Source organism: Procambarus clarkii, chromosome 9, assembly GCF_040958095.1.
Source record: "Procambarus clarkii isolate CNS0578487 chromosome 9, FALCON_Pclarkii_2.0, whole genome shotgun sequence".
Lineage (NCBI taxonomy): Eukaryota > Metazoa > Arthropoda > Malacostraca > Decapoda > Cambaridae > Procambarus > Procambarus clarkii.
Genome location: NC_091158.1, coordinates 11,583,261 through 11,595,286, shown reverse-complemented (window position 1 = coordinate 11,595,286; position 12,026 = coordinate 11,583,261). Strand labels below are relative to the sequence as shown.

General features: G+C 37.8%; 1 protein-coding gene across 1 annotated transcript in view; it reads right to left on the bottom strand.

Annotated features, from left to right (window-relative positions):
- Positions 1-1,993: 1,993 nt before the first annotated feature.
- LOC138349583 (neogenin-like) overlaps positions 1,994-12,026 on the bottom strand; it is a 513,474-nt gene continuing 503,441 nt past the window's right edge. The window contains exons 13-21 of the mRNA XM_069321361.1: positions 9,915-10,124; positions 9,320-9,499; positions 8,996-9,110; positions 8,025-8,183; positions 7,060-7,262; positions 4,874-5,035; positions 3,723-3,885; positions 2,303-2,488; positions 1,994-2,070 (exon numbers count right to left, since the gene is read on the bottom strand). Coding sequence (XP_069177462.1) covers positions 1,994-2,070; positions 2,303-2,488; positions 3,723-3,885; positions 4,874-5,035; positions 7,060-7,262; positions 8,025-8,183; positions 8,996-9,110; positions 9,320-9,499; positions 9,915-10,124 — 1,455 coding nt within the window. The remainder of the gene's footprint in view (positions 2,071-2,302; positions 2,489-3,722; positions 3,886-4,873; positions 5,036-7,059; positions 7,263-8,024; positions 8,184-8,995; positions 9,111-9,319; positions 9,500-9,914; positions 10,125-12,026) is intronic.

The window sequence follows — 12,026 nt, the reverse complement described above, 5'->3', positions numbered from 1 at the left end:
CTCAATAAAACTTTGATCTGAGTCACTAAACCCAGAAAAGGAGTCACCTCCCTCTGACTCGTCACCCTCAAACAGAAAATATCCACAGGAACTGTGAGGTCGTGGTAGAATTGGGGTAGAAAATGGGCGAGGAGGCATGGGAGAGCGTATAGGCCTCGCCATGGCATGGCGGTCATTCTCACTTTCACTGCTGCTGCTACTATCACCCGACAACTGTGTATAATCCTCATCGTTGTCTGAATCGTCAAACACACTTTCTTCACCTTCAGAGAATAATTCGTGGGCTATTTGCTCTGGGGTGAGGGACTGAGTGGTGCGTGCCCGTGAGGCGTTTGACCGTGCGCTCGCCATGGTGACTCTCGCTAAACTGAGGCCTCCCATGCCATCGGATCGTGAGCTGGATTTTTTTTCAAAATGGCCGCTGTTTACTAGAGCCCCTGGGCAGCATATGGGACCCCCAGCTACACCGCGGGCCATTCAAATCGTGCGCGGTACCCATACACTTCATATGAAGTGAAGCGCAGTTGACTGGTAAAACGATTTACACTTCATATGAAGTGATGCGCACTTTAAGGGTTAACAAGTGAGAACTAAAGTGGACTGTGCTTACCTATCTGTAACTACAAGGGAGTAAAATCTAGCTCATTATACCCCGTCTCTTAGCCATTCATACCTGGCACATTATTAGGCGATGTTGTAATCACAAGCTGAACGTCCGCCTTGACTGCTCACTCAGTACTGAGGCTCTCACACCCGGGAATGTTGCCCACGATTTTTTTTTTAAATGGCGTCTGTTTACAAGAGCCCTGAGGAAGCTGATGTGAACCCCATGTAGTTGCAGGAGTTTTGAATCATACGCTAAAAATATAAGATACCGGAGGAGCATTGTGCACCCCTCATCAAGCGCCTACAGGCACGTTGCGCAGTTCAGTGGTTAAGAGGAAAAAAAGAGGATATTATCAATACATACAAATCCTGAAGAGAATTTACAGAGTGGACAAAAGATGCCTATTTAAGTTAATAAGAGGTAGGACAAGGGAACATCAGTGGAAGTTGGACATGCAATCGAGTCCTAGAGTTCTAACAAAGTTCTTGTACAGGTGGTTAGCAACTTTTTATAAAAAAAGAATATGATGAAAATAATGTTGAGAGAGGGAATTAGCATGTCAGATATGAACAGCTAGAAGGTGGAGCATAAAGAGCTAGATGTTGCTCCCTGTAGTTATTGATAGGTAAGCACTTCCTTGGCTCTGATAGTATGTAACTAATATGGATTTCTGCCTCTATCTCCAGTCTGGTGCATTGCATAACACTGGTGCTAGTCTGTACGAATATACAGGGAAGTACACTTTATATAAAAGTGTACTTCCCTGGAATTTTCCCTATCTTCTGAGGTGGCCTCATGTAGAATCTTCTCCCTGATATTTAAATGAAGACATCAAGGAGCACTTGAAATGTTTACAAAAATACTTCCACATTCTTCTGTGGCTAGCACATACACGAAGCAACTTTCACCTGTTTGCCAAACATTTAGATGTTTGATAGTACAGATGAAGAAAAGGGAAACAAAAGAAAAGTCTCACAAAATGGATAGAACATTATGAATAACAAAGGCCATGTGAAGATTGGGAAAATGGAACAGACCATCAGGTGGCATGGCAGTGTAAGTGAAGCAAAATACAGAAAATGGTAGTCCTTTTGTTTTCCCACAATAGTGCTCTGATAGGTATGTGGTGACATTAAGAGGTAAAGAAGGAATTTAAGGACAAACAAGTCATAAACAGGAGCAAAGATAAATCTATAAAAGAATGAACCAGTTGACTGAATAGAACTAACACAACAATAGAGCTAAAATGGCTGCTTAAAGGAATACAGAAAACAATAATAATAAACAAGACAATGATTTTGGAAACAATTATGGAAAATCAGAAATTGTACTGGAAACTTGAAGAGGGCAGAAGGAGAGAAAGGTGTTGGTGTTCCGAAAGAAAAATTAACGAGTCAGAAGATTTTGTTGTACGTCACAATAAAATGTGAAGAGATTACAAGACTGTGACCGGTGCAGAAAAACTGGAAAAGGTTACAGAAATAAAGTATTAAGGATCAGTACTCAGAAAACATACCACATTGAAGAAAAAAAATAAAGGGGAAAGAAATGCAAAAGAAGGAAGAATGACAATAAATTAAGGTAAGTTCCAGGAGGATGTAGAGGCCCTAGATGGAGACATTGCATTATAGGTAATTAATCAAATAAAGAGAGTACAAAGGAAATTATATAATAAAGAGGATGTGTTAATATTACCAGGCAATGTGGTGAAGTTTCCAACGGAAGAAAATGGACCAAAGCCCTTAACATTGCGAGCCTGCATTTTGTAGTAGTAGAGAGTTGATGGAGTCAATCCATGAACAGTGGATGTCATCCGATCTCCAAGTACCTCTTCCATTACCCAGTCTCCTGCTGCATCTGTTGTGTAGAATATTAAGTACCCTGGAAATAGTTGGAGAAATATTAGAATAGAAAAATGAGTTATTAAATCAAATCTTTTACCTTTTTATTGTATTTTTCATATACAATAATTTTTATTGTATATACACTGAACTGTATATATCACTGTCCTAGTGATCTACACTAACCCTAGAGTGTTGTTTGGGTTGGGGATTCAGTTTTCCTGTGTGTTGGGGATGTTTGTTCACATTGTTTGCTGTTCGGGGATTTCATAGATGACCCAGCCAGTTTCAAAGAATGAATCTGCTTTATGCATATTCATTCTTGGAACATTCATTCATTTATTCATTTAAGCATTGAGGTTCAGGTGTGACCTTCAGTGTTTAATAACTCTGGTGTCAATCCTGCTGCCACTGGCATGCCTTTTGTTAGGTACCAGGTCTATTTTATAAGCCCATGAAAAACATTTATCATAGGCTGCTGTCTGTCTTGGCTGAACCTTCGACATATATAGCAGCTCATGAGGTAGCGATTCATTCGAGGGCTTGCACCCTCCATTATAGCTTATTGTAGTCCTCAATTTTAGCTGGCAGGGAATAAAAGGTTTCTTTCCAAGTAGCCCTTTAGTAGCTTCACATTCCAGTCCTTTAATTCCCATCTTGCCAGAGGTTTTGGGTAAGAAGGACTTTGGAGTGAGACCATTCTACCTTTGGCCATCCCTCCCTTGAGGTTATCTTGAGATGATTTCGGGGCTTTTTTTTTTAGTGTCCCCGCGGCCCAGTCCTCGACCAGGCCTCCACCCCCAGGAAGCAGTCTGTGACAGCTGACTAACACCCCAGGTACCTATTTTACTGCTAGGTAACAGGGGCATAGGGTGAAAGAAACGCTGCCCACTGTTTCTCGCCGGCGCCCGGGATTGAACCCAGGACCACAGGATCAAGTCCAGCGTGCTGTCCGCTCGGCCGACCGGCTCCCCCTGGTATTAAGAAGTGCTGGCACCTAGTGGTGGCTGGAGTTGTTAGTTCTTGGGATTTATTTGTGTCAGGACGGTTAGACAATTTGCAAGATCATTTGTCCTTCTAGATGCCACTTAAGAACTTAGCAGATTGCCAGTCCCCTGACTGGGTCCAGTACAGAAGACTAACAGAACTACCATGCTGTTCAAAAAGGTGTATTTCATTGTAAATTTTCTTTGCTTAAAGATAGTTATTTTTGTAAATAATTATCATAGCACCATAATTACAAATTATGTAGGTAATGTATACAGTATTCATACCTGTAATTTTGCCATTGCTCTGTTTGGGTGGTTGCCAATTGAATATTGTAGTTGAAGGCTCATCAGGAATTGTAACAACTGTGACATCCCTTGGTGGAGACGATGGCCTAGCAACCAAAGTTGTGTTGGAAACCACAAGACTCCATGGAGACTCACGTCGTCCCTGTCAGAAATAAAACCAGTTTAGAGACAATGTTATAATTCCAACCTAAAATAACAACTCTGATTTTGAATAATGCATAATTACTTATTTCTAGGCAGATTTATGCTATATAATGTAGTCCCACAAAATACAGATATTTTGAAAAGTTTGACACTTTTTTTTCTACCAAAGCATTGAATTTAATATCCAGTGCATCAGGAAGAAGTTTATGTAATTATAAATATAATGATACCTGCACATCTACAATATATCAACTACCTGAAGTTCCAGGTAGTTGGAACTACCATTTACACTAACAAATGTAAATGGACTTTATTATAAAACAATAATTTATGGACAAAAATAAACTTACAATGACACTGACATTTGCGCACCTTCATTATGCTCCATCATCTAACAGCTGCTGTAGTGGCTTTCATAAAATAATTACTTTGAACTACTGATATACAATAGTTGAATGAAAAACCCAAAGCATCTTCTGAGTATAATTTATATTAACCATAAAAGTCATAAAATATCATCAATATACTGTTTATATATATGAAACAAATATGAACATTTTCAGCTCAATTCACAGACAAGTGTAAGAGGAGTTCAGTTAACATACAGTGTATACCATCATACCATATGACAAACACAAATGTTTCCTCGCTGTAAAGATTAATAAACAAAATATGCATATTTGGATATATATACATTCCCTCAGCCAACTGGAATGTTTGTAACACACCTATCAAGTCATACAGTATGAGAAGGACAAATATGCTGATGAATCTAATTGATATGCAGAGTTGCAGGCTGCAAATAGCAATAGCTGGCTGATGTAGCAGTTAACTAAGGAGTTTGTGCATAGACTAAAGAGGATGAGAAGACTTCTAGCAACCAACTCTAATAAAAGATTTTGAAGCAAGCAGCCAATTAAAAAATATATATATAATATATATATATATACACTGTATATATAATTTCAGAAACCAATGATCATTACCTTTGTAGTTTTAACTGCAAACTCATACATTGTGGAGGGCTTCAGATTATCAATAAGGCAGGTAACATCAGTTGCATTGACATAACGATATCGAGGACTGGATGATGAGGCAGAGGAGTATGTTGTGTATCGAACAGTGTAGTATCTCGTGTCACTTATATACTGCAAAAATAGTGATCATATTAATAAGAAGTAGAGTTTATCAAACATTTCATGGCAAAAATTATACAACTGGTAAATAATTTAAATTTATTATCATCATAATCATTAAAGTAATTTCTTAGATTTAGAATGGAGTAACATTCAAAACTCCTCAATCGTATCAATTATAGACAAGTTAACATGTTAGAGACAAAACCTATAAAAAATACCTAAATATTAACAGAAGCATAATGTTCATTATACTTAGGATTAGCACGTAAAAACAAATAAAATGTATTTGGAACTGTGCTCAAAAAATGAACAAAAATATATTCGCGGCAATTCGCTCGCCCCGCCCCGGGCGCCCTTCTGGCCCCGGGAGAGTATGTCACAGGCGAACGGGGAATGATGACGTCATGCGCCAACTTACGGACCCCATAGCAGCCAAAGTAAGTACAATTTCAAATTTTTTTTGACATACCCATACTGAGGAAAGGGTTTTTGACACTTTAAAAAAACAAAAGAATTTTTTCAAGATAATTTATTTCCTGCGCAATGAGGGGGTGTCATATTTGGAGGCAGCGCAGTTAAAGGGTTAAGACACCCACAGGTACAAAAGTACACTACAAAGTTGAATAAATAATCCGTGGTAAATGGGCAATACAGAAAAAGGAAAATGTATCAAGCTAGCAGCAAACAGTCTTAGGTGCAATCCTCAATGAGGAGGAAATGTTAGGTTATAAATAATATTTAGCAAGTTTCCAAAGAATAACCACATCCCCATTGGATTATATTAAGCCAAATGAGGGAGGTGTACATTCTTATCTCACTCAGTCTGTGGCAATGACTCAAGACCATCATAATGGGTTCACTTATAAATACTGTTCCCTTGCTTCCACTATGAAGTATGGAGGGAAGAAAGGTTCCCATTTCTTTCTTTCTTCGAGAGTGCTGCTTCTAAGAGCAACAGAGAAAAAGACGGACTTCTGCTATTATTAACCAAACATAGTTGTAATTATTACTTGAAAATATCTTAATAATATTGAAAGGAAACTACTGTATAACTGAGGCTGTAGACAGGTTGGCCTTATTTAATAATTTTGTTCAATACAACTACCGTCAAATAAACAAAAATTATCATAATATCTTTCCTATTAGGATTGTATTTTATTATGTATAGTTATCTGTAGCAGTGTGGGTTTACTTTAAAAGTACTAAATATTATTTTATAATAGTATCTATTCACTTAAGAGGATATTTAAGCCTTATAGATGTTCCTTAAAAAGGTAACATCTCTCTAGTATTCCAGGGGAAGATATTCAGAGAGGAGTCTGAGAATATGGTACAAGTATTGAGGTGGGTCCATTAAGTTTGTTTCTCACTAAATATGTGGAACTGTCTATAATTCTAAGATAAGACCTTGGACAGAAATCCCAAATTAATAATAAGTAATCCACATGAGGTGGTTCGGCTCTTGAAATCCTGAGGTGTATACGGTGCTGCCTCCTGGTGGTGGTGGTGGTGAAGATAGTCAGGCTAACAAACAAATAATTCGTGAGAACCTTCGGTTGGCAGTCATTCATGATGCCAAGGGAGTACTTTGAAATCATTTGAGATTTTATCAAACTACCTCTCATTCGTTTTAGGCTGCACCGAGTGATTTTCAGTTATTCCTTAGCACCTTTGTATGACCCTGTTGTGATTATTATGACTGTAGCCAGTAAGATCTAGCTCTTTATACCCCACCTCCTAGCCATGTATGCCATCTTACAGACTTGGTACATTATGATACATAATGTACTATGTACATTATGATACATAATGTACTATGATACATATGTATACATATCTAGCAATTACTGGACAGATGTTTTTGTTCTTTAGTAGAGTTTGGTATCTTCAAATTAAATGTTTGATCATTTGCAATAAAAAACTATTCATAAAGCAAATACATTGCACTTATTAATTTCTTACAGATTGCTTATACAGAAATTTGCTACAGCTTTAATATCCACTAGAAAAAGACAAAACTGTCCATCACAAACCTGGTTACGATTAAGAGTAGTATCTGTCCATTGCAGAGCCACTGTGAAAGAAGTGAGAACTACAGCTTTCAAACCCACTGGAGGCGTGAGTGTTGCTGCTACCGCTTCTTCAGTTGGGCGTGTGCGCACTTGCTCATATACTGGCTGCCCATCCCCAACATTATTAAAAGCACGAAGACTGATAACATATTCAGCATTTGGGTCTGCAATGTAGCAAATTCTCAATTAGTTTCAATAAGTTAAGATCATAAGCATGAAAACAATTTTGTTAATTTTATGACCTATGGATTTTTTATTAAAATAAATGTAATAAAAATACAAAATACATAAAATTATTATCTCTAAAAATTATAAGCTTTTAATGCAGACCGTAGATATTAAAATAAAGTTCATTTGCAGGAAACAATTAACTACTTCAAGGAAAAGTTTCAGTGTTCAGGAAACTGCTATATATGTATTGTGAAGAGAAAACAGCTTCAACTAAATATCAAATTGAATGCCAACAGGTGACCGTGAGGTAACAACTTTATTCCCAAGTTCATACCTGCCTTAAGATGCACGTGAAAGTTTAATTACAATATCTTAAATAAAAAGTCAATAGTTGGATATATGACTGACATATACAAAAGAATAATAATAAGTATACTTTGGTATTACTGCACGACATTATATTTCATAATCTACAAATAATTAAGCTATCTAAGCAGATTAAAAGAAATGATACAGAAATTGTAATAAAAATAATATACAAATAATTTGAGTGAAGAAAGAAATATTAAATAAGAGCTCAGAAAGAAAATGTATGCTGATTAAGGAGGTGTGGTTATTCACAAATGGGAGAACAATGATGCGAGGTAAACAAAAATATAAATGATATTTTGTAAATATTATCATTGTGTATAACTGGCGAGAGTATTGTTGATAACTTTGTGATTTTTTGTTAAACACAAAAAATTATTCTTTACCTAAATCTTCAATTACATAGCTTCTCTGTTTACTATCTACAATCTTGGAGTAAACATCGGGTATGCCACGACCCCAGCCAATCGTGTATCCCCGCATCATCACATTATGAAGAGCTGGGGGTTGCCACCATACCCTAATATGGTCAGTCAGTGCAACAGCTGTGAGGAAAAACATTATTATTATTAAAATTAAGTCTACATTTTGCTAAGAATGCTTTTGCTTGAATTTTTCAATTCAAGAAAGCAATTGAAGGGCCTGCACTTAAAAATAGGGTGTTAAGTGAAATAGAATGCTTCTTTCTGAGCCGGTCCCTTGATTACTCCTGTCCCTTCATTTTTTGTCTTGTTTTCTACGAGCTTCCTAGGTGGCCTTGACAAGTTTGGTGTTGTGGTGGTAGTGCTGTTTGCCCTGCCAATAGCAAAGTGATGACTGAAATTATTTGACATAAATGTTCATTTGGAGAGGGTTTATCAAGCCTAAAGTTCGCTCTTTTATGTGAGAGTAAGTTGGCCTATTGGTAGCGGCTTGAGTTTCACTACCATCTAACCTTCCTCAACTACATGGTGAAACTATTTGGAATGCTAGGCCTGTTGGACATGGTGGTAAAACAGGTCACTAGAATTTGGCAGGCAAAAGGTGTCCTTATAGACCCACTGACTATATGCCACTGATAATCGACTTGACTTGAACACAATCGACTTGAGAATGGACTAGGACGGACCGAAACGTCGTCGTCCCTTCACTTTCTAGTGTGGTTTCGTCAACAATATATGCCACTGACTTAAAGAAACAGAGAGAGATTTGCTCAGAAAGAAGCATTTTATTTCACTCAATACCTTATTTTTCAAAGCATGCATTTAACCATTGGATTTTAGAATATTATTTTAATTTTATTATGAGCATGTAAATTAAATCTTGAGTGTAAATTATTTTAAAGTTACATATAAACAATATGGATAAAATTTGTCACCCTTCAGATTGATTGGCTTGTCTGGCACACGATTCTCATCCAGGTCATTAGCAAATGTTTCGGCCAGGTTCCAGTGTGTATATGGACCCGTTCCATTAACTGTGAGGGCTGCCAACTGTAAATAAATTATAACACATTGTATTATAAAGAAATATAAATAAGACCAAAATGATTGCAATACAATGCCTTACAGAACACCTATTGTCATCCTCTCTTCTGAACAAAGACTAAAGCTATTTTTAACGAGATGCTCAGAGAACTATAAATACGAACTGTAGAAGCCAGCATGTATTACTAAGGGATGAGAGACGCACAGAAACTCACCTTAATGGAGTACTGAGTGCTCCTCTTCAGGTCTGTGAGAGCAAATAACCGTCTGTTTCCATCTGTGGTCTTTGTCTTGGTGGAGCCAGTTTTTCCTTTTTCCTTGTATCGTATTTTGTATCCAGTTATAACACCATTCTGATGCTCTGTGGGAGGTGGCTCCCACCTTATGATAAGACTCTGAGGAAATTTTCATCATTATATTTCAGATGTTAATATACGTCTAACTCAATACTGTATTATAAAAATCTACAAGAACAAATTGAATAATAAATTTATGAAAAGTGTAAACTGTTCAGTGAATGTCCTCTAACATAACCCAATGAAATGGGTGATCAGAAACAATGAAATGATTCTCATCTAGTTAGTGCTAAGATTAATTAATGTTTCCATGTGAATTTGTTATCACAATCTGCACATATGCATGTTTTATTCTACAAGTTTATAAAAAAAACGTTAATTGTGGCAAAAGTTAAAAAAAAAAAAAAGAAAAAAATTAGATGGGTCCAGAAACAAACATTCAGTTTGAGCAGGAATCCACTGTGCATAAACCTTCAATATTGGAGAATAAAATTATCAATATATTTGAACTTACTCTTGAACTAGCTGCCTCAACAGTCACATTCTGAGGTTCTCTTGAAGGCATATCAGAATAGGTTCTAGCAGTGACTTCGTGGGTTGCATCTCCAGCGCCATTAGCATTAACAGCTACGAGCCATACACTATACTCCGTAAACTGACTGAGACCTTGCAGATCATACGAGGTACCGGTAACTTCTACTTCATGCTCTTCAGCTGAACCAACCTTGAGAATAAAGTGACAAAATAATAAAATGCTATTTACAATTTGATTAAAAAGACACAAACAGCCCCATCATTAATATAAAATGTTGTGAGAACTATCTTACAATATTTAATGCATTGTTTGCTATTTTAAAACAATTCTGTAATGAAAGTAAAAGTCCCTAAAGTTGTTTCCTAAAGCAAGATCCTACTGATCTCTGGCTAGAATCTGCCACAGTGAGAGCAAGTTGACATTCAGCACCGGCATGGTGTTACAGCTGCAGTTGCTGGTTCTGGATCTGGCTTCATCTCAGTTGTCAGATGTCCATACTTCTCTGACTCCTAACAGAGATAGGGGTTCTGGTATGCATGTTGCTCAGGTACTTGCTGCTCTACCTTCACACACTGCAGTTCCACCATAGGTGAATTCTCAGCATTCACCAAAGTCTGACAGGGTTTCCTCCCACCAGCCCTTGGTACCAAGATGCCTTGGCATTTTGAGACTTCATAAGGTCTTTAGTGAGTCTTCACCTCTCTGGTTCATTACTGGTTTCCAGCCCTTCTGGCTTGTTGTCCCAATCCTCTAACCGTCCCAAGTCTGCACACCTTGAAGCAGATCTGCAGTTTGGCTCTCCATTGATCTTTGCATATGGAGTTCTTAGGCCATGCTTGCTGTCAACTGTATGGGGGGTTGGGTGGCAGACCAGTTGCTATTGTATTTATGGCTATCTTAGTGGAAATAATTAAGGTGGCTTGGCCGGCTTTCCTATTTTTTACACATGACTAATAAGCCTTATCCAACTAGCAGATTTCCCTAAAATACAATCTGCCAATCAATTTACAACCAGGTCCCCAATTACTACTGGGTGAAGAGACAAACAGTTAAGAATTGGTGCCTGGTCAATCCTCCTTGGCCAAGGCTCAGGGCTTTTGACAATCCAACCATTTGTAGGCCTATTGCTACATGGAAGCTGTCCCTTAACATTCTGTGTGGAGCTGCTGATGTCCTGCTTTAGGGCCTCTTCTACTGCCTTAACCTACAGGTAAGTCCAGTCCATTTTTTATGATTTCTTAATCTTTTGTTTATCTTTCAGAAGAGCAAGTAAGTAAGTAATTATCAAAAGAAGGCACTAAATCCGAGAAGGCTATGTAGCACCATCAAATGTGCGGAATAATCAGAGGGCGCTAAATATCACCAAGGATGCCAATACGAGAACAAAAACGCATAAGGCGAACGATATCAAAAGTACCCGAGTCACCAAGAATTCTATTGAGGGACAGGCGACCGCGAGGGGCGTTTAGAAGAGCAAGCTTCCTATGCTGAGGCGCCATTCTTATTAGTTAGCTACAGGGAGCAACTACGAGGGCCCTGCCAAGAATCTGGTACCTGGATTATACCTGGATGAGGTTTTAGGTGTTCTACTCCTCAAACCTGGGTCAGACTTGACTTGTAAACACCCATAATGAGTAATGAAACACCCTTAACTAGTAAGCCACTCAGTAGCTCCCTGTCCCCAATATATTCCCATTTTTCTCATAGGTGATGGGAAGGTATTATAAGAACATAAGAAGGAAAGTATAAAGAAAACTACAGAAGGGATATTGGCCATTTGAGGTAGCTCTTATTTGTATCCACACAAACACATTTATATATATACAGTATGTCTAACCTATGCTTGAAACAATTCAGCAGTCCTATGTCTATCATGTTACTCTAATTTGTTCCATAAATCAACAATTACATCAACTGGTAATTTTTTCAGGAAGCTCGTGAATGAGTTGGTCAGCTATTAAGGATTCTGGGTGATCTGGGCTGCCATCTAGTGGCAGTTAGTTGAATCCTGGAAAGGGGTGTTTACCTGGCAGCAATGATTCTTTGCCTCACTTTCCACAGGGTTACTAATTTCCACCAAGCAGTAGTTGC